Source organism: Haematobia irritans, chromosome 2, assembly GCF_050003625.1.
Source record: "Haematobia irritans isolate KBUSLIRL chromosome 2, ASM5000362v1, whole genome shotgun sequence".
Classification (NCBI taxonomy): Eukaryota; Metazoa; Arthropoda; class Insecta; order Diptera; family Muscidae; genus Haematobia; species Haematobia irritans.
In genome coordinates, this window is record NC_134398.1 from 37,295,365 (window position 1) to 37,323,118 (window position 27,754).

Here is a 27,754-nt window from a genome sequence, read left to right on the forward strand (position 1 = left end):
GTAATTGTTGGCGCCCGAGCAGGGACGTAAGAAGATAATTGAATATGAGTGAAATCGATCATTATACAGTCAATGCAGCATGAACAATATCTTATGAGCATGATAGGCCTATATGTATGTAGAAGAACGAAGGCGCCCGAGCAGGGACTTGATTATGAAATAAAATTAAAATTGAAGGACTAAAGAGACCTATATAGATATGCTGTCGTACCAAATGAAAGGGTGATGGCGCTCGTGTCTGTACCCGAGTAGATAATTTGACAGAGGATAGGGGAAATTGACAGCTATCCAGCCGTCGAAGCATGACCAGCTAAGATAGGAGAAGCACATTTGAGTGGGTTTGAATTTGATATTAATTGTAGGCCAAACATAATAATAATAAAATTTTCTATAGAAATAAAATTTTGACAAAATTTTCTATAGAAATAAAATTGTGACAAAATTTTATATAGAAATAAAATTTGCACAAAATTTTCTATAGAAATAAAATTTTGGCAAAACTTTCTATAGAAATAAAATTTTACAAAATTTTCGATAGAAATAAAATTTTGCCAAAATTTTCTATAATTTAAAAAAAAAATTCTATAGAAATAACATTTTGAAAAAATTTTCTATAGAAATAAAATTTTGACAAAATTTTCTATAGAAATAAAATTTTGCCAAAATTTTCTATAGAAATAAAATTTTGCCAAAATTTTCTATAGAAATAAAATTTTGACAAAATTTTATATAGAAATAAATTTTTGACAAAATTTTCTATAGAAATAAAATTTTGACAAAATTTTCTATAGAAATAAACTGTCGTCAAACGGATAAACAAAGAAACTATTTGAGTGAGATTTTGAAGGTAACGTAGAATAACTCTGACGTAACCGTACGTCAATTAATAGTACGTAATCGGGTAAAAAAAAGATGTTGTGATAGATAGGAAGTCCTGGAAATGTATAATTCTTCTATCTCTATATGAAAGAACAAAATCTATTATATGAAAAAAAAAAACATTTCAGCGATCTGCGCTCTGAAGGAAAACACCATCCTCAAAATTGTAAGAGCATGCTTCATATATTTTCTTAGATATTACATGGAAAATTTTGATATTCGTCCGCACGGTCCAATGCTTCTTTAGGAACCAGAAAAACGAACGATGGGCCTTCCTTTTTAGCATGTCCTTCGTACTTTGCAATTCGCAGAAGCCAATGTATTAATCAGAACCATCGGAATAGAGGAAAGATGAGTTGATGCGAGAAAGGCTAGAGCTAAGTTGTCTTTAGGAAGCTGAGATTAGGCGATATTTACTCGATTTCTCTTAATGCCAGATGAAATGGAAATATGAATTGGTGGGCTCTATAGAAAACTTCAAAAAGGCAGCATTTGTACCAATTCTCTTTTGGGATGAAATTTTAAATCTACCCTCGAAGTAATATTCCAGAGCTAACACGCATACATTTTCGTCAGTCGGATTTAGAAAAACGTATAATGTGAATATGTGTAATATAACATTAAGCGCATCTATTGTTGTTTTAGTAAATGATCGCTGAACACAAATAAAAACTTCAACGAAAAGGCCATCAATACAACATTCCTCAATGTTTTTTTCTACTGCTTGGCTAAAAACTAAAATTAGACGGTTGCAAGTGTCAACGAATAATTTCGAAGAATGGTAGGCAAACATCACTGCTGAAACAACATGACATCAACTCAACTATATTTTTGAAAGCAAAAGAAAAAAACAAAAACTTGGTAAGAAAATTCTCGGACAAACAACAAAAGGAGTATGAAACACAAACAAAAAGAAATTATTTTTTTTTTTTCAGAAAAGTAGAAATGCAGAAACGTCTACATTTCTTGAAAACTTCTAAGGAGGAAGATAGATGAAAATATGTATACTGATTAGAACTACAAGCAATTGCCATTTCTAAGAACAATACCAAACACTAGATTACATGAAGTAGGTACTCAAACTGGCCCCCTGTGCTCGACGGAATTTACTATGCATTTTCCCACTTTTCATGAAGAACTCATTTACTGGGATTTTGTTGACAATTCTTTTGTTTTAGATTTTTGCTTTTTTCTTTTTTTTTTTTGTGCCGGTCTTCATATTCAAATATAGGCGAATGGAGAAACAAACAAAAAAAATATCAACCATTGCATAGAAATTTGCAAGGATAGAGTGACAGCAAAACTATCTTTCCATGAGGATGAGTACAACTTATCTTTGGCAAAGGTGAATTTTGAGGAGACCGAATAGAAAATGATGGGAAAAGTTTTCGATATTTTTCTTGTTTGTTTGTTAAATTGATTCACAAAGAGGACGTAAGAGGGAAGAGTGAAAAATATCATTATCTTACCAGTGGGATTTTCTCAGACATGTCCTAAATAATTAATATTGAACTCTATAAAATATATAAATTAATTAAATTATTTGGAATTTAACTAATTGATTTTATATAACTAATGTAAATAAATAATATTTAATAATAAATAATAATAAATTTATTATTAATAATTAAAGAAAATTAGATTGCTTGAACGAAGATTTATAGAAAAAATCAATAAAGTGTTTTTTCTATGCAAAAGTCGGAAATGGATGTCATTTCATAATGTATAGGCATAATTTATGATGTATATAACTAAAGGGTGATTTGTTAAGAGCTTGATAACTTTTTTTTAAAAAAAAACGCATAAAATTTGCAAAATCTCATCGGTTCTTTATTTGAAACGTTAGATTGGTCCATGACATTTACTTTTTGAAGATAATTTCATTTAAATGTTGACCGCGGCTGCGTCTTAGGTGGTCCATTCGGAAAGTCCAATTTTGGGCAACTTTTTCGAGCATTTCGGCCGGAATAGCCCGAATTTCTTCGGAAATGTTGTCTTCCAAAGCTGGAATAGTTGCTGGCTTATTTCTGTAGACTTTAGACTTGACGTAGCCCCACAAAAAATAGTCTAAAGGCGTCAAATCGCATGATCTTGGTGGCCAACTTACCGGTCCATTTCTTGAGATGAATTGTTCTCCGTAGTTTTCCCTCAAAATGGCCATAGAATCGCGAGCTGTGTGGCATGTAGCGCCATCTTGTTGAAACCACATGTCAACCAAGTTCAGTTCTTCCATTTTTGGCAACAAAAAGTTTGTTAGCATCGAACGATAGCGATCGCCATTCACCGTAACGTTGCGTTCAACAGCATCTTTGAAAAAATACGGTCCAATGATTCCACCAGCGTACAAACCACACCAAACAGTGCATTTTTCGGGATGCATGGGCAGTTCTTGAACGGCTTCTGGTTGCTCTTCACTCCAAATGCGGCAATTTTGCTTATTTACGTAGCCATTCAACCAGAAATGAGCCTCATCGCTGAACAAAATTTGTCGATAAAAAAGCGGATTTTCTGCCACTGATTTTGGTAATAAAATTCAATGATTTGCAAGCGTTGCTCGTTAGTAAGTCTATTCATGATGAAATGTCAAAGCATACTGAGCATCTTTCTCTTTGACACCATGTCTGAAATCCCACGCGATCTGTCAAATACTAATGCATGAAAATCCTAACTCAAAAGAATCACCCTTTATATACCGTGAAATCTCTCAAAATATGGATACTCTGAAAATCAGACACCTATCAAAAGTGGTCAACTTTCGTGACTCGTAAGTAGCTACCTTGTAACTGTGGACAAAATTTATGCGACCGTGGCTGTCCACTTCTGAGAGGCTACACTGTATATTTATTTCATCAAAATTTATCATTTCGAGGACATTCTCCAAAAATGTATGTATCTTTGGGGACATTCCACAACCATCAAAATTACAACCATCATCTACACATGAAAACTTCGCATTGCTATTTTACATAAAATTACCCCATTTAAAACTAAAGTATACATTTAGGATCAAAGGAATGTGGATAAATTTATTTTGGGGCCAGTTTTCTAAAAATTCTTACATGCTGGAATAGGTCAAAGAAAGGTCATGTCTCTTGAGACTTTTGAATTAAAAAGTTTGGAGCCAAAATTAAATCAAATTCGATATAATTAAAAAATTAAATTAAATCAATATCAGAAAAATACATAAATTATCTGGTCAGATTTACACCTTCTATTATTGACTAAGATGTGACTTTGAGGACATTCCACAGCACTAAAAATTACAAACCGCATTTGTAATTTGTAATTATCTTTACTGTGTTACACAAATTTCCTTATTGTAACTTTGGGGACATTTCACAAATCTAAAAATTAAAACAACAATTCACAAATCATAAAACATTTCCATGGTTGATGACACAAATTTTCCTAATTATCATTTTCACTGTAAATATACCAAGAACACCATTATTGACTAAGATGTGACTTTGAGGACCTTCCACAACACTAAAAATTAAAAATCTCATCAAAGTATAAAAACTTCCCATGACTGTATGACACAAATGTCCCTATTTAAAACCAAAAGCATACATTTAGAATCATAGGAGTGTGGATAAATTCATTTTGGGGCCAGGACTGTAACAATTCTTACTTACTGGAATAGCTTAAAGAAAGGTCATCACTTTTGAGAAATTATGTCAGTATTTTATTTCTATAGAAAATTTTGTCAAAATGTTATTTCTATAGAAAATTTGGCAAAATTTTATCTATAGAAAATTTTGTCAACATTTTATTTCTATAGAAAATTTTGTCTAAATTTTATTTCTATAATTTTTTTTTTAAATTTATTTCTATAGAAAAATTTGTCAAAATTTTATTTCTACAGAAAATGTTTTCAAAACTATTATTTCTTTAGAAAATTTTGTCAAAATTTTATTTCTATAGAAAATTTTGTCAAAATTTTGTTTCTATAGAAACTTTTGTCAAAATTTTATTTCTATAATTTTTTTTTTTAATTTTATTTCTATAGAAAATTTTGTCAAAATTTTATTTCTACAGAAAATCTTGTCAAAATTTTATTTCTATAATTTTTTATTAATTTTATTTCTACAGAAAATTTTGTCAAAATTTTATTTCTACAGAAAATGTTTTCAAAACTATTATTTCTATAAAAAATTTTGTTAAAATTTTATTTGTATAGAAAATTTTTTCAAAATTTTATTTCTATAGAAAATTTTGTCAAAATTTTATTTCTATAGAAAATTTTGTCTAAATTTTATTTCTATAGAAAATTTTGTCAAAATTTTATTTCTATAGAAAATTTTGTCAAAATTTTATTTCTATAGAACATTTTGTCAAAATTTTATTTCTATAGAACATTTTGTCAAAATTTTATTTCTATAGAAAATTTTGTCAGAATTTTGTTTCTATAGAAAATTTTGTCAAAATTTTATTTCTATAATTTTTTTTTTAATTTTATTTCTATAGAAAATTTTGTCAAAATTTTATTTCTACAGAAAATGTTTTCAAAACTATTATTTCTATAAAAAATTTTGTCAAAATTTTATTTCTATTATTTCTTTAGCAAATTTTGTCAAAATTTTATTTCTATAGAAAATTTTATCAAAATTTTGTTTCTATAGAAACTTTTGTCAACATTTTATTTCTATAATTTTTTTTTTAATTTTATTTCTATAGAAAATTTTGTCAAAATTTTATTTCTACAGAAAATGTTTTCAAAACTATTATTTCAATAAAAGATTTTGTCAAAATTTTATTTCTACAGAAAATTTTGTCAAAATTTTATTTCTATAGAAAATTTTGTCAAAATTTTATTTCTATAATTTATTTTTTAATTTTATTTCTACAGAAAATGTTTTCAAAACTATTATTTCTATAAAAAATTTTGTCAAAATTTTATTTCTATAGAAAATTTTGTCAAAATTTTATTTCTACAGAAAATCTTGTCAAAATTTTATTTCTATAGAGAATTTTGTCAAAATTTTATATCTACAGAAAATGTTTTCAAAACTATTATTTCTATGAAAAATTTTGTCAAAATTTTATTTCTATAGAAAATTTTGTCAAAATTTTATTTCTACAGAAAATCTTGTCAAAATTTTATTTCTATAATTTTTTATTAATTTTATTTCTATAGAAAATTTTGTCAAAATTTTATTTCCACAGAAAATGTTTTCAAAACTTTTATTTCCATAAAAAATTTTGTCAAAATTTTATTTCTATAGAAAATTTTGTCAAAATTTTATTTCTATAGAAAATTTTGTCAAAATTTTATTTCTATAGAACATTTTGTCAAAATTTTATTTCTATAGAAAATTTTGTCAGAATTTTGTTTCTATAGAAAATTTTGTCAAAATTTTATTTCTATAATTTTTTTTTTTAATTTTATTTCTATAGAAAATTGTGTCAAAATTTTATTTCTACAGAAAATGTTTTCAAAACTATTATTTCTATAAAAAATTTTGTCAAAATTTTATTTCTATAGAAAATTTTGTCAAAATTTTATTTCTACAGAAAATCTTGTCAAAATTTTATTTCTATAGAAAATTTTGTCAAAATTTTATTTCTACAGAAAATGTTTTCAAAACTATTAGTTCTATAAAAAATTTTGTCAAAATTTTATTTCTATAGAAAATTTTGTCAAAATTTTATTTCTATAGAAAATTTTGTCAAAATTTTATTTCTATAGAAAATTTTGTCAAAATTGTATTTCTGTAGAAAATTTTATTTCCATAGAAAATTTTGCCAACTGTTTATTTTATGGAAAATTTTGTCAAAATTTTATTTCTATAGAAAATTTTGTCAACATTTTATTTCTATAGAAAATTTTGTCAAAATTTTATTTCTATAGAAAATTTTGTCAAAATTTTATTTCTATAGAACATTTTGTCAAAATTTTATTTCTATAGAAAATTTTGTCAGAATTTTGTTTCTATAGAAAATTTTGTCAAAATTTTATTTCTATAATTTTTTTTTTAATTTTATTTCTATAGAAAATTGTGTCAAAATTGTATTTCTACAGAAAATGTTTTCAAAACTATTATTTCTATAAAAAAATTTGTCAAAATTTTATTTCTATAGAAAATTTTGTCAAAATTTTATTTCTACAGAAAATCTTGTCAAAATTTTATTTCTATAGAAAATTTTGTCAAAATTTTATTTCTGTAGAACATTTTATTTCCATAGAAAATTTTGTCAACATTTTATTTCTATAGAAAGTTTTGTCAAAATTTTATTTCTATAGAAAATGTTGTTAAAATTTTATTTCTGTACAAAATTTTGTCAAAATTTTATTTCTGTAGAAAATTTTATCAAAATTTTATTTCTATAGAAAATTTTGTCAAAATTTTATTTCTATAGAAAATTTTGTCAAAATTTTATTTCTTTAGAAAATTTTGTTAAAATTTTATTTCTTTAGAAAATTTTGTCAAAATTTTATTTCTATAGAAAATTTTGTCAAAATTTTATTCTTTATAAACTTTTGTCAAAATTTTATTTCTATAGAAAATTTTGTCAAAATTTTATTTCTATAGAAAATTTTGTCAAAATTTTATTTCTATAGAAAATTTTGTGAAATTTTTATTTCTTTAGAAATTATGTCAAAATTTTATTTCTATAGAAAATTTTGTCAAAATTTTATTTCTTTAGAAAATTTTGTTAAAATTTTATTTCTTTAGAAAATTTTGTCAAAATTTTATTTCTATAGAAAATTTTGTCAAAATTTTATTTCTTTAGAAACTTTTGTTAAAATTTTATTTCTATAGAAAATTTTGTCAAAATTTTATTTCTATAGAAAATTGTGTGAACATTTTATTTCTTTAGAAACTTTTGTCAAAATTTTATTTCTTTAGAAAATTTTGTTAAAATTTTATTTCTTTAGAAAATTTTGTCAAAATTTTATTTCTATAGAAAATTTTGTCAAAATTTTATTTCTATAGAAAATTTTGTCAAAATTTTATTTCTTTAGAAAATTTTGTCAAAATTTTATTTCTATAGAAAATTTTGTCAAAATTTTATTTCTATAGAAAATTTTGTGAAAATTTTATTTCTTTAGAAATTATGTCAAAATTTTATTTCTATAGAAAATTTTGGCCAAATTTTATTTCTATAGAAAATTTTGTCAAAATTTTATTTCTATAGAAAATTTTGCCAACATTTTTTTTCTCTAGAAAATTTTGTCAAAATACGAAAACCTATTCGAAAGAGAAGTAGCAACTCATGTTCGAATCAAGTTGGATTTTTCTATTTGTGAAAGTTCGGTTTCGTGTATGGGAACGTCATTATAATGTTAAAAAGAAATTATTTTTTTATTACAAATATTGTATACGTTCGACTACTACACGACAACATTATATGGGGTGTCTTACATTTCAAAATATAATAACTAAAATAAAGTTTCCTTCGAAAGATATACGAAAAATATATCACTTTAAAAAAATAATAAATTGTTAAAAATTAATGTATTTCAGATCCACTAATGTGTACGTGTGTTCGAAAAATTTTGGACTTTGGTGGGCAATCTTCCATTTTTTGTTAAAATATTGCTAAAAATGTTATATCGTTTCGAGAACATTCTCCGAACATGGAATACAATTTTCGGAACAATCACAAAGGATCCCATAAAAAAATTTAAATTTCTTCAAACAATAAAAATTTCCCATGAATAATGACAGAGGCATGCTTAGGTCAGTTTGGGTATAGTGGCAGCCCGATATTTCTGGCTCACTGAGACTATTCAGTCCATTGTGATACAACAGTGGTGAAATTCTCTATTATCGTTGAGCGCTGCCCGATTCTATGTTTAGCTCAATGAAAAAGGACCTCATTTTTATAGCCTAGTTCGAACGGTGTTCAACATTGCGGTGAAACCACTTAGAGAAGCTTTGAAACACTCAGAAAGAAGTGTCACCAGCATTACTGAGAGGGAATAATCCACCGCAGAAAAACTTGTTTGGTGTTTGGTCGAGTCTAGGATTGACCTTGGGATGACCCTTTGTATTGCACCTCGGTGGCTCTGTAATTATATAAATGCTTAATTATAGTTTTTGCATTAAACAAAACAAAATGGAAAACATGAAGTATACTTTTAGGATATAAAGAAAATATTCATCGTAAGTGGAAAATGTATCACGGTTACCACCCGTCCCAGAAATAATCTACCAAAATTTGAAGACAATTTTACTAAAAATCTTCAAATTTCAAAATTTTATTTGTGTAGCAAATTTTGTCATAATTTTATTTCTATAGAAAATTTTGTCAAAATTTTATTTCTATAGAAAATTTTGTCAAAATTTTATTTCTATAGAAAATTTTGTTTCTTTAGAAAATTTTGTCAAAATTTTATTTCTATAGAAAATTTTGTCAAAATTTTATTATATAGAAAATTTTTTAAAATTTTATTTCTATAGGAAATTTTGTCAAAATTTTATTTCTATAGAAAATTTTGTCAAAATGTAATTTCTATAGAAAATTGTGTCAAAATGTTATTTCTATAGAAAATTTTGTGAAAATTTTATTTCTACAGAAAATTTTGTGAAAAATTTATTTCTATAGAAAATTTTGACGGACATGGCGAGATCGACTCAGGGACCCACCCTGAGCATTATTGCCAAAGACACCATGTGACTATCTCGTCTCCTTCTGGGTGTTGCAAACATATGCACTAACTTATAATACCCTGTTCCACAGTGTGGCGCAGGTTATAAAAACAATCAGAAGAATAAGGCCTACTTTTAGGATCCAACTTTTTATCGATGTATATTCATGCAATTCAAATATGTACTTTCAAGGACATTCCTCAACCTTATAAATGTGGGGACATTCACTGAAAATTGTAAATCCTTTCGAGGACATTTTTCTAAAATGGCATTTAACTTTGGCAAAATTCCTCCATCATTAGTGGGTTCACTGTAAATTAACAATCGCATCAAACCATGAAAACTTCCCATTACTGTATGACACAAATATTCCTACTTATCGTTTTCACTTCAAATAAAAAACGAAGCGAAACAAAAGCGTATGGCAAAAAAATGTAAAGCACACTTTTAGGATCCAAAGAAAAATGCATAGCAAGTGATTGTATACGTTATGGGGTCAGTGCTGCTACAATTGCCACTTGCAGTAACATCTCAGGAAAAGGAAATGACTTTTGAGAGTTCTGTTAAAAAAAAAAAAAGAAAATGTGGTAGTCATGGTACTTAGCATCAAGAGAGAGAGAAAAAAATTCGCTACAAGTGTGCAATGCTTGATGACAACCTTTTAAAATGATTTCCTCTATTTACTATGGCATCATTGGATGCCAGAAGAAAATGAAGAAAACTGGAACAACACACTTGCAAAAAAAATGCTAGGAAACATAAACGAATGACAATATAAAAGAATTGTATACAAGAAAGAAAGAAAAAAAAAACGACAGCGGTATGTGTACAGCAATGTCAACTTACCTGGCTCCTATCAGCAGAGAATCGCCATCTCTTGTAACCAGTTTGAAATGATCCACGACACTTTCATTTCCCAGAAATTGTAAAACATCTTCAGGACCTAGAAAATGAGGAGAGGAAGAGAAAACAAAATGAGAATGATTATAACAAGGAAAAGAATAAAGCACAATTAACATAAAGTGTTTTCTTTGCCGTTGCCAAGAGTTTGCAAAGACGGAACGGAGAAAATGCATTAAATTTTCTATGTTACCAAGCAACCGAATAGCAGGTTAGGATAGGATGCTTGAATAGCAGTTAACATAAATGGACAAAAAGCTGGGCTAATTAGGTATATTTCAAACCCCTTTTTTACTTGCCATTTAACTTTTCCCTCCCCCAGCACATATCATATGCAAATAGGATGAGATATCAAACAAAAGTCTTGGTAACACAAATCACCGTAGCTATTAGCGGAGCCCTTAGTAAACTTTAAAAAAAAAAAAAAAAGTCAACCTCCATGGAGGTATACTCCACCGTCATACCAAAGAAACTTAAATCATGCCATGAAGTTTATAAATCATTTTAAGCGCCTGTTGTCCAAGACCTAAAGTACAGTACATTAGCATGTATTGTATTTCAGTTGTACGCACAACAAAAAACCCCAAGAACAAAAAAGAGTGAAGAAAATATAAGGTAATTGGGGAAATCCTTTTTTCAAATAATGCAGAGGATAAAACCCTAGGTCGCTTGCAAAAACATTTAACGGCAGGGACACACACAATTAATCGTAATTAGCTTAAATCACGTTTATCCTGGGCGTTGAGTTTATGATGTTGACAACTTTTTTTTTTTTAATATGAAGAAATTACAGTCTTGCTGATTACGCTTACAGATTAATGGGTTCTTTATACACTTAGTTTATTTAAATTTAGTAATGTTTATTGGTTGGGTGTTTTTATTATAAGCTGAAGTTATTTTTTCGCATTATTCATTGAAAACATTGCATACTTTTAGGATGGTCCTCAAAGTAATGCCAGATGTGCCTAACGTAGTGGATTACACCCTGGCAAAATCACTTTTCGACAAAAAGTTTGAAACTCTAATTCCCAACAGTGAGGCGTGGTGTACACAGACCCCGGGGAATAAAAGATATATAGATTTCTATACTGATGGCTCCAAATTGAATGGACAAGTGGGGTTCGGAGTATATTCTAAAGATCTGGAAATTCGAATAGCGAAAAGATAACCTAATCACTGTAGTGTTTTTCAGGCTGAATTTTTGCAATAAGAGAGGTGTTGAATTGGCTGAGAAGTAATGTTCCAACAAATATTGGCATTAATATATACTCAGACAGTCAACCTGCAATAAAATCCGTGGGCTCTGTGTTCCTTAACTCGAAAACGGCCATAGACTGCCGCAAATCTCTCAACGAGATGGCTGAGCTGTACAATATTCACCTAATATGGGTGCCTGGCCATAGAACATACCGGGGAACTGCGAAGCAGATGTGTTAGCAAGGCTAGGAACTACCTTACATATTCCAGGGGAACTAGAATCTGTTGGTATGCCTCTGGCCACCTGCAAGCTCTTACTGCGTGAGAAGTCTGTTATGATGGCCAATATTCGATGGGAAAACTGCAAGGGTTGTAACGACACCAAGCAAATATGGCCCCATTTAGACTTAAACCGCACACTAGATATGCTAGTGTTCTCAAGGCGTCAGATAGCACTACGGATATCTGCTATAACGGGTCGTGGAGGAAAAGGAATCAATTAAACACCTCTTGCGTGAGTGTCCTGTTTTTTGTGTAAGGCGTAAGCGGATTTTAGGAGCATATAGCTTTAGATTACTGGCTGACCTGGAAAACGTTAACTTAAGCAGTTTGTTAATGTTTTTGGAGCAATCTGGTGGGTTCCACAAAAGTAAATAATAGAGAAGGTTCAGTGGTTAAAACTAGAAGTGCCCATATGTAATAGGTACTTTTAGTTAAATGTGGTATCACAATGGACTGAATAGTCTAAGTGAGCCTGAAATTTAATCGGGCTGCCACTTTAACCTAACCTAGGATGGCGTTTAACTGTAAATAATTGGTACTAGCCATAAACATTAACAAAACAATGTATTACAGCAATAACCCCTGATTAATTCGGGTCCACAATCAATACCAAAACTCTTAAAGGAATTTCAAAATCTTTGGATCCTAGTAAACTGCTTGAGTTTAATAGGATCTTTTTTTGGAAAATGTCATAACAGATTGGCTGATAAGTCCCTGGTCTGACACATAGATGGCGTCGCTAGTATTAAATGCATTTTATTTTTATATAGTACCAACCTTCAAATGATTCGTGTCAAAATTTGACGTCTGTAAGTCAATTCGTTTGTGAGATAGAGCGTCGTTTGTGAAGCAACTTTGATGTTATTGTGAAAAAAATGGAAAAAAAGGAATTTCGTGTTTTGATAAAATACTGTTTTCTGAAGGGAAAAAATACGGTGGAAGCAAAAACTTGGCTTGATAATGAGTTTCCGGACTCTGCCCCAGGGAAATCAACAATAATTGATTGGTATGCAAAATTCAAGCGTGGTGAAATGAGCACGGAGGACGGTGAACACAGTGGACGCCCGAAAGAGGTGGTTACCGACGAAAACATCAAAAAAATCCACAAAATGATTTTGAATGGCCGTAAAATGAAGTTGATCGAGATAGCAGAGGCCTTAAAGATATCAAAGGAACGTGTTGGTCATATCATTCATCAATATTGGATATGCAGAAGCTCTGTGCAAAATGGGTGCCGCGCGAGCTCACATTTGACCAAAAACAGAAAAACAACGAGTTGATGATTCTGATCGGTCTTTGCAGCTGTTTACTCCCCAGGTTTTTCTGTCGATATGTGACAATGGATGAAACATGGCTCCATCACTACACTCCTGAGTCCAATCGACAGTCGCCTCAGTGGGCAGCGACCGGTGAACCGTCTCCGAAGCGTGGAAAGACTCAAAAGTCCGCTGGCAAAGTAATGGCCTCTGTTTTTTTGGGATGCACATGGAATAATTTTTATCGATTATCTTGAGAAGTGAAAAACCATCAACAGTGATTATTATATGGCGTTATTGGAGCGTTTGAAGGTCGAAATCGCGGCACAACGGCCCCATATGAAGAAGAAAAAAGTGTGTTCCACCAAGACAACGCACCGTGCCACAAGTCATTGAGAACGATGGCAAAAATTCATGAATTGGGCTTCAAATTGCTTCCCCACCCACCGTATTCTCCAGATCTGGCCCCAGCGACTTTTTCTTGTTCTCAGACCTCAAAAGGATGCTCGCAGAAAAAAAAAAATTTGGCTACAATGAAGAGGTGATCGCCGAAACTGAGGTCTATTTTGAGGCAAAACCGAAGGAGTACTACCAAAATGGTATAAAAAAATTGGAAGGTCGTTATAATCGTTGTATCGCTCTTGAAGGGAACTATGTTGACTAATAAAAACGAATTTTGACAAAAAAATGTGTTTTTCTTTGTTAGACCGGGAACTTATCAGCCAACCTGTGAAGTTGTCTTAAGATATTTCCAAGCATGGACAGTAAACAATTACTGTAGCCGCTTATTTTCATTTAATTTACAATCGACGATTCCAGCTAAAAACGCATCCATCTTGCCTCGGGGTATGATCCAAGATCGACGATCCCACGTGATCCGTTACCATCTCCTTTTAGTACGCATCCAGACTAAAACTTACATTCGTCGTTTCCATGTCAACTTTTTTCCTGCGTAGAATGTGTTCCACAAAGCGCCTTATAGCATACCAGTTTCTCTCCCTTTGTACCATCTTCTGGACTATATTTCTCGGAGAGACATCTTCAATGTCATCTTCACCAGTGTGGTATCACAATGGACTGAATAGTCTAAGGGAGCCTGTAATATCGGTATGCCACTATAGCTAACCTATCTTCAAGTGCAATCCGATGTTGTGTCCACCGCCTACATATGAAGAATGTAGGCTCGGTATCGCCTATGTCCTGTATTTCTCCATACAATGCAGATACATTGGAAAATATCCTTTACCAGACATCAACTGAGTCATGTAATACGTCACTTCCTCTATCGCCTCACTCGCCATAATTGTATATCGTTTATAAGTCGATGTGTCCATCTGCCTTTTGTCTCGTTCCTCCATCGTTCCTGCCATTTATATCTGGTCTGATGTTCGGTATCAAGTTTGTCGCGTCATGTTGTTTGGCCTCGAAAACCTTTTTCCCAATACCCTCAATGCCTTGGGGATATCGGAATAGTTCGTGCTAGTACTAACACGCCTTCCCCTGACAATGTGCGGTGATTCCCTGAGCTGTCGCTCTTTTTCGCTGTAGTTCGCCTGTGTATGATTGAGGCCCAGACCTCACATCCAGAGAGTAGTTACCCTACGGGAAATTGGTGCAAATTGCCACTGACAGACCTATCACAGAACTGGTACCAATTTTGTAATAGTCGTAATTTATTGATTTCCGTATTCGCTTGGTATTAAAATCTTATTGGATGATCTACACATTTACTGAAATAATATCAAAATAACCTATTGTTCGACATACTTCAAAAGTTTTTTATTTTGGGTGCGATTCGGATGCCCAAAATGAAACTAACTTCTATTCAATTTGTCCGAAACTAGTTCCCGAGGACCTGTCTATGGGATACTCCTGCTAAATTGTACCAGGGCGTTCCGTTGGAATGAATCCAAGACGTGTCCTAAAGTGTAAATTTACCCCGTCAATGACCAACCCATGTTAAAGTGACCGGTCCCTTCCATACGTTTTGACCAGAACTGGGACTGGTCCATACACACTAGGGACTAGTCCTGTACCGGACCTATGGCTGATCCATTTCCCGTAGGGTACTGTTACTCAGACCCTGCTCATCTCCCGCCATAACTGTATGACACTTATAAGTTGGTGACATTTGTCTCGTTCCTTAATAGTTCCTGCCATCTATCCTTGGTCTCTTGTTGAATGTTCCTTGTTATTGAGCCTCGAAAATATTTTGCCTCTCAATCGCCTGCCCTTTGTCTCGCTCCTCTGTCGCTCCTGCCATTTATCTCTTGTCTCTTGTCGGATGTTCGGTAGGTTAGGTTAAAGAGGCAGCCCGATTAAGTTTCAAGCTCACTTAGACTATTTAGTCCATTGTGATGTTCGGTAACAAGTTTGTTGCGTCTTGTTGTTTAGTCTCGAAAACATTTTGCCGCCCAATCGACTGGAGGTCTATTGGGATCGTTCCTGCGATTACTAATGCGGCTTGCCCTGATACTGACCAGTATGATGAAGTGATTCTCAGAGCTGTCATTATTTTGTACTGAAAGCAGCTTTTTCGCTCTAGTTCTAGTTCTGTAGGATCGATGCCTAGATCTAACGTCCAGAAATGAGTCATCTCCATGAGTATCTTTCCCGCCATAATTGTATGTCGGTGTGTCTATCTGCCCTTTGTCTCGCTCCAGCATAGTTCGTGCCATTTATATCTGATCTCTTGTCGGACATTCTGTACCAAATTTGTCGCGCCTTGATGTTTGGCCTCGAAAACCTTTTGCCGCTCAATCGTCTGGATGTCTATTGGGATCGTTCTTGCCATAACTAACGCGGCTTCCTCTGATACTGAGCGGTAAGCTGAAGTGACTCCCAGAGCTGTCGTTCTCCATGCTGAAAGTAGCTTTTTCCCTCTCGTTCGTCTCTGTAGGATCGACGCCCTTCATCTACGTGGAAGAGGCAGATGCCGTCGTGGTAGTAATAGTAAGTCCGTCACCATCTCTTCATGCGATGTTCTCCGTTCTGCCTACCGAATAGGATCGACGCCCTTCTAGGCAGAACGGAGAACAGCGCATGGAGAGATGGTCACGGACTTCTACTACTACCAAGACGGTATCTGCCTCTTCCAAGTAGAAAAAGGGCATCGATCCTATAGTCTAAAGAATGTATGCTCGGCATCATCTAAGACCTCTTCTTCTTCGTAAATGCTGACCTGCATTTTCATATAAGGTGCAGATAAGTTCAAAAGTATCCGTGATCAGAGAGTATCTGAGTCATTTAATACGTCACTTCCACATATCTTCTCTCTCGCCATAATTGTATGTCGTTTATAAGTTGATGTGTCCATTTGCCCTTTGCCTCGTTCCTCCGTCATTCCTGCCATTTATCTCTGGTCTTTTGTCGGATGTTCAGTATCAAGTTTGTCGCGCCATGTTGTTCAACCTCGAAAGGCTTTTGCCGCCCAATCGCCTGGAGGTCTATTGGGATCGTTCCTGATATTACTAATGCCGCTTCCCCTGATACTGTGCGGTATGCTGAACTGATTCTTAGAGTTGCCGTTCTTTGTACGCAAAGCTGCTTTTTCCCTCTAGTTCGTCTCTGTAGGATCGACGCCCTTCATCTACGTGGAAGAGGCAGATGCCGTCGTGGTAGTAATAGTAAGTCCGTCACCATCTCTTCATGCGATGTTCTCCGTTCTGCCTACCGAATAGGATCGACGCCCTTCTAGGCAGAACGGAGAACAGCGCATGGAGAGATGGTCACGGACTTCTACTACTACCAAGACGGTATCTGCCTCTTCCAAGTAGAAAAAGGGCATCGATCCTATAGTCTAAAGAATGTATGCTCGGCATCATCTAAGACCTCTTCTTCTTCGTAAATGCTGACCTGCATTTTCATATCAGGTGCAGATAAGTTCAAAAGTATCCGTGATCAGAGAGTATCTGAGTCATTAATACGTCACTTCCACATATCTTCTCTCTCGCCATAATTGTATGTCGTTTATAAGTTGATGTGTCCATTTGCCCTTTGCCTCGTTCCTCCGTCATTCCTGCCATTTATCTCTGGTCTTTTGTCGGATGTTCAGTATCAAGTTTGTCGCGCCATGTTGTTCAACCTCGAAAGGCTTTTGCCGCCCAATCGCCTGGAGGTCTATTGGGATCGTTCCTGATATTACTAATGCCGCTTCCCCTGATACTGTGCGGTATGCTGAACTGATTCTTAGAGTTGCCGTTCTTTGTACGCAAAGCTGCTTTTTCCCTCTAGTTCGTCTCTGTAGGATCGACGCCCTTCTGCTACTTGGAAGAGGCAGATGCCGTCTCGGTAGTAGTAGTAAGTCCGTGACCATCTCTTCAAGCGCTGTTATACGTTCTGCCTACCAGCTAGTCTAAAGAATGTATGCTCGTCATCATCAAAACCTCTTCTTCTTCGAAAATGCTGACCTGTATTTTCATATAAGGTGCAGGCAGATACGTTCAAAAGTATCCGTGATCAGAGAGTATCTGAGTCATTTAATACGTCACATCCCCATATCTTCTCTCTCGCCATAATTGTAATTCGTTTATAAGTTGATGTGTCAATTTGCCCTTTGTCTCGTTCCTCCGTCGTTCCTGCCATTTATCTCTGGTCTTTTGTCGCATGTTTAGTATCAAGTTTGTCGTGCCTTTTGGTTTGGCCTCGAACATCTTTTCTCACTCAATCGCCCGGATGTCTATTGGGATCGTTCCTGCTACTGCTGAAGTGATTATCAGAGCTGCCGATCTCTGTACTGCAATCAGCTTTTTCGTGTTAGTCCGTCTCTGTAGGATCGACACCCAGAGCTCACATCCATAGAGCAGTATTCTGTTGGTCATGTCTATGAGTATCCTTCTGCTTGGAAGAGGACCTGCTCAGTCGCGACGGTATTGTAGCAGCTTTTTCCGTTACCTACTCTATCTGCTTGGAGTAGGTTAGTTTCGAGTCCAGTCTTAGTCCCAAGACCTTAATTGACTACTTTGGTTGGTTTACCATATGGTCTATGTAAATCTTTATTGCCAGTGGTGGATGTAGTAGTAGCAGTTCGGTCTTTTGCATGGCTGATTGTAAATTTTCGTTGAGCCTCTTCAGTATTTTTAGCTTTTATCACAGTGGCTACCCAACCAGGAATGTATCGTCTGTCATGGATATATTCAGTATCTCGTCGTATGTTGCATTGCAGAGATCTTGTCTGAGGATTGAGCTTTGTGCCGCGCCTGAGGTTAATTCCATTCTTCTTGGGCCTCGTATAGTGTCATATATCATAACTCTTAAAACTCCTTAAGATAGTCTTTCAATATTCTCGTTACGTATTTCGGTATGTGAAATATTGACTCTTGGGTGTATATTACGTCCACCGACCTAAGACTGTTGAATTGGCTTCTTAACATCTAGCGTTGCCAGTAAAATTATAGATCTTGAAGCGTGGCTGTCATGTTGTATTCTCGTTAAGTACTTCGACTGTTGAATGGGTTCTCAACATCTAGCATCGTCAGTGGAATTATAGATCTCCAAGCGTAGCTGTCATGCTGTGTCGTCTTAAGGGCTCTTAGTGTTGATTTTCTGGGTCTAAATCGGTATAGTCTCGAGGACAGACCCGCAATAGTTTTGATAGCCTCCTCAAGTCTTGGTTTGATGAGCCGTTCATCGAAGACGGTGACGATTGGTCGTCCTTGCCCTTGCTGATAAAAACTAGTCTTTGTTTTTTCCACACACTAGGGAAGATAACTTCTATTAGACAGCTGTTGTACATAGCAAGGAGGATTTCGGGTAGTTTGGTGGCAATTTCTTTAATTACTTCTACAGACATGCTGTTAGGACTAGGTGCCTTCTTATAATTTAATTTAACTTTTCAAAGCAGAAAATACTGTTTAGATGATGGATTCCACTTTGAGGATTGCTCCAATTCACAAACCATTGATATAGGCTTGCAATAGAGTGGCTACAATACATCTCTTAGTTATGATTTCGCATATTGGCTGCAAAATTGATTTTTTTACACTAAAACTTTTGTTTATGTCTCTATAAAATGGGATACATAATGACGCAAACCATTTAATGTCGGCTTGAAATAGATTGGCGAGAATACGTCTCTTTTTGTTCTGGTATTAGTTATTGGTTCCCTAATTTTATTAATTTTTTGTTTACATTGTAACTTTTTGATCTAGGTAGTGAAACTTATTTCTGAGATTGATGATAGGTAAGTTAATGACTTCGTCCATTGTTTTTTTCCTTAACTTCATTTAATTAAAAGTAAATGCAATTGAACGCTTTAACCTTCAACGTAATCTTCTTATTATCATTTTCTTCTCGCATATATATGTATACATTGTAACTTTCTTTTTGTTATATATTTTTATATGCCTATAATATTGATGGCCATTGTATTTCTCTTGTCTATTATTCATTGTTCTTCATTGATGATATATTGACACACATATTAACTTTGTCGTTCTCCATACCATACTTCCTGTATTAGGTTATAAGACTCTTCCCATAAAATAATTAACGTTTCTATTCGTTTATTTGCTGATGACAGTATATCAATGAAATTCTAATAAATTTATTATTTATTAATCCAATCTGATATGTGTGCGTAAGAGTGTGAGTGTGTGTGGTTTTTGACAGAAAGTTATTATGAAATTATATTGTTACAAATAGATGTATATGGATAGTGTCTAAATATCATATTAGAACAATAATCGAAGTATCAGAAAGGGGGAAAAATTCTACGATTTTAATCTATGTTGAACAAAAAGTTTTCCTATGACATGTTGAAATAGATTTGCAATAATTGAGAAATATTGTGTGTAAGCACATTACATGGAATGTTGCATAATTTTATTGTCATAGAAATTTACATTTCCAATGAAAAGTGTAACATATGGGAAAAATCGGAGTCAATCTGTAAATGCAGCTATGAACAAGTTATAAGTTCAACGGTGAAAATGGTTCGTTCCAGCGGAATGCATCCTGCAGTTGAAGAAGAGAGCATTTATTTGTTTAGCTGTGAAAACTTTTTGTCGATCAATTGCCTGAAAGTCTATAGGAACATTACCGTTATTACGTCTGCGGCTCCATCTTTAAGCGTTGAAATGACTCTCAGTGCAACAGTTTAAATGCTCTAAAGGGTGGTACGGTCAAAATTTGGTCAAGGGAAAACGCGTGTAAATCGGTGAAATCGTTTATTTAAAAAATCAAATTAAATTTCTTTTTCAAGTTCAATTAGTATAAAATTCAGGAAAAATATTCAGTTAGGCTTTCGCTTTTCCAAATCCGAATTGCCGGGCCTCACGCTTGGCACCTGCCATCAGATTTTGTACAGCCACCTGGTCCACCTTCTTCGCCGCAGAAAGCCAGTTTGCCTTGAACTGCTGCTCGTCCTTAGCAGTTTTTTTGGTCTTCTTTAGGTTCCGCTTGACAATAGCCCAGTATTTCTCAATTGGGCGGAGCTCTGGCGTGTTGGGTGGGTTCTTGTCCTTGGGAACCACCTGCACGTTGTTGGCGGCGTACCACTCCATGGCTTTTTTACCATAATGGCAAGATGCCAAATCCGGCCAAAACAGTACTGAACAACCGTGTTTCTTCAGGAAAGGCAGCAGACGTTTATTCAAACACTATTTCACGTAAATTTCTTGGTTGACAGTCCCGGAAGCTATGAAAATGCTGCTTTTCAAGCCACAGGTACAGATGGCTTGCCAAACCAGATATTTCTTTGCGAACATTGACAGTTTTATGTGCTTGAAAATATCTGCTACACTGAAAAAACAGTGAACCCACCAGGAAAGATAACTTTCGATTAATTTTAGAAAATTTGGAACTTTTTTAGAAAATTTTAACTAAACGGTATTACAAGCGCTGGCATCACTCCGATATGGCAAAAATAAGTAAATATTTTTCGACAAATTCAAGAAAATTTATTAGACATAACTAAATTTTTTCAGTAGTTAAAGAAAATTTTGTAGTTTTAAGAGAAATCTTGGAGTTCAAAATTGCAAGAATGTCTTTAGTGACATACGAAGTTCACGATGGACACATTTTTGGTAAAATTTACAAATTTAAAGAAATAATGAACTATTTTGTAAGAAATACGAAATTAGGAAATCTTTATGCTTTATTTGTGTATAACTTTTTCCCGTTTTTTAGTTCATTTAACTAACATACGCAAAAAATTATTTGACTAAAATAAACTTTTTCCAAACATAATGATTCTATGAACTAATATAAAGTTAATGTGGCTTTAGTGAAATAGAGAGTTCACTTTTTTTTGAGTGTACCTTTCCCCTTCCTTTTGTCGTATAAAACTCTTGTCCTGGAAGCTGCTTGTAGTCGGCTTTGACGTAGGTTTCGTCGTCCATTACCACGCAGTCAAACTTCGTCAGCATCGTCGTGTACAGACTCCGGGATCGCGCTTTGGCCGTCGTATTTTGTTTATCATCGCGATTTGGAGTCACTACCTTCTTGTAAGTCGATAGTCCGGCTCGTTTTTTGGCTCGATGCACGGTTGTAGACGATACACCCAGCTTATTTGCGGCATCTCGGAGAGAGAGGTTAGGGTTTCGCTTGAAACTACCGTCGTCTCAGCGGCTTCCGGTTTTCGATTTCCCCCCGATCCAGACTTAATGGCTGTCGACAAACGTTCCCCAACACTTTAATTACATTTGTAACGGTTGATTTGGCAACCTTTAGCGATTTTGCCAGCTTCGCGTGCGAGTAGTTCGGATTTTCGCGATGCGCGAGCAAAATTTTGATACGCTGCTCTTCTTGCTTGGACGGCATTTTGACAACTGAAGAGTGAATTCCAAAATCAAAATAGAAGCAACATTCTACACACACACACACCTTCAAAATGAGGGGTGTTCAGGTTTTTTAAATGCAAAATTGAAAGAAATACGTCAAGTTTATATTGACCAAATTTTGACCGTATCACCCTTTAGTCAATTATCGGATCACACAACTAATTATAAAACAAATCTGAGAGATAATATAGCCACTAAATTTGGGGACATGTGTCTCGTATATTATGTTGCAATATATGAATAAAAGATTTATGATAAATAATAGAAAGGAAAAAAAACTATGATGCCATTAGCAAATCATCACCAAAATTTATTCTTACTCAAAGTATACAATACAATTTTTGGCATAGTAAACATTTTTTCAATATTGCTCATATTGTTGAAAACTTTCACTTTGTTATTTCTCTGGTAGAGGATATAACTTTTCTTTATTGTCAGCAAAGAATTCTAAATGATACTGGCAAAAGTGTGAAAATTCTTCTGAGGAAATATTTGATTATGGTAACCTGTGCATTGGTCACTCTTGTAGCTTAGTTTGGGGACATGCTTTTAACCCTTCGTTTGACACCTAAGTTTGGGGACATGTATCTGGCATATAACATTGCAGCAAAGTTCCAATATATATGTATAATATTCCCTATTGTCAGTAAAAAAAATCTAAATGATACTGGCAAAAGTGTGAAAATTCTTCTGAGGAAATATTTGATTATGGTAACCTGTTGGCTATTGGCCACTCTTGGAGCTTAGTTTGGAGGCATGATTTTAACGCTTCGTTTGGCAACAAAGTTTGGGGACATGCATCTGGCATATAACGTTGCAGCAAAGTTCGAATATAAAGGGTGATTCTTTTGAGGTTAGGATTTTCATGCATTAGTATTTGACAGATCACGTGGGATTTCAGACATGGTGTCAAAGAGAAAGATGCTCAGTATGCTTTGACATTTCATCATGAATAGACTTACTAACGAGCCACAACGTCGAATTTTCAGTGAATGGGCCCTAGAAAAGTTGGCAGAAAATCCGCTTTTTTATCGACAAATTTTGTTCAGCGATGAGGCTCATTTCTGGTTGAATGGCTACGTAAATAAGCAAAATTGCCGCATTTGGAGTGAAGAGCAACCAGAAGCCGTTCAAGAACTGCCCATGCATCCCGAAAAATGCACTGTTTGGTGTGGTTTGTACGCTGGTGGAATCATTGGACCGTATTTTTTCAAAGATGCTGTTGGACGCAACGTTACGGTGAATGGCGATCGCTATCGTTCGATGCTAACAAACTTTTTGTTGCCAAAAATGGAAGAACTGAACTTGGTTGACATGTGGTTTCAACAAGATGGCGCTACATGCCACACAGCTCGCGATTCTATGGCCATTTTGAGGGAAAACTTCGGAGAACAATTCATCTCAAGAAATGGACCGGTAAGTTGGCCACCAAGATCATGCGATTTGACGCCTTTAGACTATTTTTTGTTGGGCTACGTCAAGTCTAAAGTCTACAGAAATAAGCCAGCAACTATTCCAGCTTTGGAAGACAACATTTCCGAAGAAATTCGGGCTATTCCGGCCGAAATGCTCGAAAAAGTTGCCCAAAATTGGACTTTCCGAATGGACCACCTAAGACGCAGCCGCGGTCAACATTTAAATGAAATTATCTTCAAAAAGTAAATGTCATGGACCAATCTAACGTTTCAAATAAAGAACCGATGAGATTTTGCAAATTTTATGCGTTTTTTTTTTTTTAAAAAAGTTATCAAGCTCTTAACAAATCACCCTTTATATGTATAATATTCCCTATTACAATTTATTTCTATATAGGATCGTAAAACTAATTATGGAACATGTCTGAAAGATAATATTGCCCCTGAGTTTGGGAACAGTTGTCCGGTATAATGTGTTACAATATATGAATAAAAGTGGTGGGTTAGATTTAGGATATATAATACAACGAAAATAATTATGATGTCAACGACAAATCATCAGAAATATATAGTCTTACTATGAGGTCTATAAAATCTTTTACATACTAAACATTTCGATATTGCTCATAATGTTGAAAACTTTCTTTTTGTTTTTTCTCTGGTCTAGGAAATAACTTATTATTTATTTTCAGAAAAGAATTCTAAATGATATCTGTAGTTAATTTGTTACTGACCAAATCGTGAGTAGTCTTCTAAGAAAATATTTGATTTTGGTAACCTGTACATGGTTCACTCTTGGAGTTTAGTTTGGGGATATGCTTTGAATGTTTAGGGTGGTCGCTAAGTTTGGGGACATGTATCTACCATATAGTAAATGCAACAAAATCTTCTAAGTAAATATTTGATTTTGGTAAACTCAAAGTAAGAATAAAATTGGATGATGACTTTTAGATGTCATCGTAGTTTCTTCATTTTTTTTATTTATCTTAAATCTAAATAAACCATCATATTTTATGTATATATTTGCAACACAATATGAAAGACTCTAAAATCTACGGTTTGTGGTTAAAATCAAAGTGTCAACAGACTCAGCCGATGATTCTCTCTTTTTTGGGGTTTTTATTGCATTGTCCACTCTAGGAACTTAGTTTGGGGACATGCTTGTAATGCTTCGTGTAACAACTAAATTTGGGGATATGTATCTAGCATATATCATTGCCATAAAGGTTAGAATATACACCTCTTGTACCTCCTATTATAATTTATTTTTATATAGGATGCAATAAAACCCCAAAAAAAGAGAGAATCATCGGCAGAGTCTAGTTACACTTTGATTTTAAACACAAACCGTAGATTTTAGAGTCTTTCATATTGTGTTGCAAATATATACATAAAATATGATGGTTTATTTAGATTTAAGATAAATAAAAAATGAAGAAACTATGAGGACATCTAAAAGTCATCACCCAATTTTATTCTTACTTTGAGGTGTATAAAGTTTATTTAAATATGCTCATATCGTTGAAAATGTTCGTTTTGTTATTACTCTGCTAGAGGAAATACATTTTTTTATTGCCAGAAAAAAATTCTAAATGATGGTTGTATGTTAGTGACAAATCTTTTAAAGAAATATTTAATTTTGGTACCCTCTCTTGGAGCTTAGTTTGGGGACATGCGTTTAATACTTCATATGGCAACCATGTTTGGGGACATGTGGCTATCATACAGCCTTACAGCAAAGATCTAAATGATTCTAAACAATGGCTGTAGTGAAACATCTTCTAAGAAAATATTTGATTTCGGTAACCTATACATTGCCCACTCTTGGAGCATAGTTTGGGGACATGCGTTTATTACTTCATAAGGCAACTAAGTTTAGGGACATGTATCTATCATATAGCCTTGCAGGAAAGATCTAAATGATGGCTGTAGTAACAAATCTTCTAAGGAAATATTACATTTTGGTATCCTTTGTATTACCCACTCTTGGATCTTAGTTTGGGGACAAGCTTTTAATACTTCATGTGGCAACTATGTTTGGGGACATATAGGTGGCCTATAGAGTTGCCGCAAAAATCAAAATGATCCTAAATAATGGCTGTAGTGAAAAATCTTCTAAGAAAATATTAAAGTTTGTTTATTAATCACTCTTGGTGCCTAGTTTGGGAACATGTGTTTAATACTTCATGTGGCAACTATGTTTTGGCACATGTATGTGGCATATAGCTTTGCCGCAAAGATCAAAATGATTTTAAATAATGGCTGTAGTGAAAAATCTTCTAAGGAAATAATAAATGTTGGTATCCTGAGTATTACCCACTCTTGGAGCTTAGTTTGGGGGCATGCGTTTAATACTTCATATGGCAACCATGTTTGGCGACATGTAGGTGGCATATAGCACTAAAGCAAAGATCTCAATGATTCTAAATAATGGTTGTAGTGAAAAATCTTCTAAGGAAATATTAAAGTTTGTTTATTACCCACTCTTGGTGCTTAGTTTGGGGACATGTGTTTAATACTTCATGTGGCAACTAAGTTTAGGGACATGTATGTGGCATATAGCTATGCCGCAAAGTAGTGAAAAATTATTAAAGTTTTATTTTCATTAAAGGAAAATATTAAAGTTTGTGTTTTACCCACTCTTGGCGCTTAGTTTGGGGACAGGTGTTTAATACTTCATGTGACAACTAAGTTTGGGGACATATGTCTGGCATACAGCGTTCGTGTATACATCTGTTATGGTCCCTAAAACAATTTATATATATATATATATATATATATATATATATATATATATATATATATATATATATATATATATATATATATATATATATATATATATATATATATATATATATATATATATATATATATATATATATATATATATATATATATATATATATATATATATATATATATATATATATATATATATATATATATATATATATATATATATATATATATATATATATATATATAGGATGCAATAAAGAAACTTAAAAAATAAGAATCATCGTTTGGGTCTAGTTACACTTTAATTTCATCCACAAACCATAAATAAAGTTTATATTTATTTCATTCTCTATCGGAAATTTCTCAATTTTTTCACCCACGTTTTTGAAAAACTTTTGCTCTTTTCCTTGAACATATAAACTTTTGTAATTTTCAGCAAAAAAATCCAAATGATGACTGTACGTAAAGTGTCACTGAAGAACAAGAAATGTGAAAAATCTTCACTAGTGAATCATCCTAACCTCTTACTATGTAGTGGGAAAAAATTGCCATCTTCACATTGAAAGTAGCCACTTCTTTTGGCCACTTAAATCGTTGATTTCCCCCAAGAGCCATAGACAAGGCGTTCGAATAGCTATGGCGCCCCTCCCATCAAAAAGGTAGCAGTAAAGTGGAAAAAAAGACGTCGTACCATTTCCATAACATGCTGACCTTTCAGTTTTTCCGGGGCCCATTCATAGCCGACGCATCGTTCAGATTCTTTGCAGGAAAGACAAAACACGAAAAAAAGACTATGCCACTGGTGGAATTAATATGACGCAGTAAGCTGGGCAAATTATCGAAAAATCTACGTAGATGGGAAATTGGTTTCGAAACGAACCAGATTTTCAATGAGGAGCAACACACTCCACATTCTAGCACCTTTTACCACCCCCTATGCGTTGCCCATCAAGCATTTATTTCAATTAAGAAAAGTTTTACCCCCTGAGTCTCAGGGGTAAAAGTCATTCCGGTGGCGGTAATAACGAATATACCGAGAAACAGGAAAATCATAAGGATTTAACATTTATAGCCTGTTTCCCTGCAATCCCTGGCAGAGATGATATGATGCTACCGCCACCGCCGCTACTGATGTTGTCTGGTTTGAGTTTTCCCTTTTTTGGGTTTTCTCACTCCGCTTACTTATTAAGTTGTGGTCTCTCTTAACAAAGTGAAATAATGAAGCATAACCCTCATTGAAGAAGCATCCATAGCCTTCATCATTTTAATCATGACCATCATGGAAGATTTTCGGTTGTTGGTCATTAAATAGCTGTGGTGATAATGAGAATTCTGTGATGGCAAACAAAAAAAAAAATTGATGTCATGTATTTTTTTTTTTTTTTTGGTTCGTCCAAATTCTATAAAACAGATATGATGATAGATTCAAAAGGGAGCATGATGACTGGAAAAAAAGTTATAAGTGATAAAAGTTTATTTTGTTTTTTAATAAAGAAATATTTTGGTCATTCAAAGTTTTTGGTGTTTGTGTTTTAAATTTTATAATTTGGTTGTTATAAAGGGGAAATAAGGATAATGCGACAAATATGGAAGGAACTCTAAATGTTGCTGCAGTAAATCCGTCTTTTTGGCCATTTTTTTATGGATGATATCGCAAAAGAATCTTAGAAGACACTTGACAAGATATGAGCTATTTGCTGTTATTT

The 27,754-nt window shown here is 33.5% G+C and overlaps 1 protein-coding gene across 1 annotated transcript in view; it reads right to left on the bottom strand.

Annotated features, from left to right (window-relative positions):
• Nucleotides 1-27,754, bottom strand: part of Sema1a (semaphorin 1a) — a 1,157,214-nt gene that overhangs the window by 406,670 nt on the left and 722,790 nt on the right. The window contains 1 exon segment of the mRNA XM_075293762.1: nucleotides 10,323-10,419. Within this exon segment, the coding sequence (XP_075149877.1) occupies nucleotides 10,323-10,419 (97 nt within the window).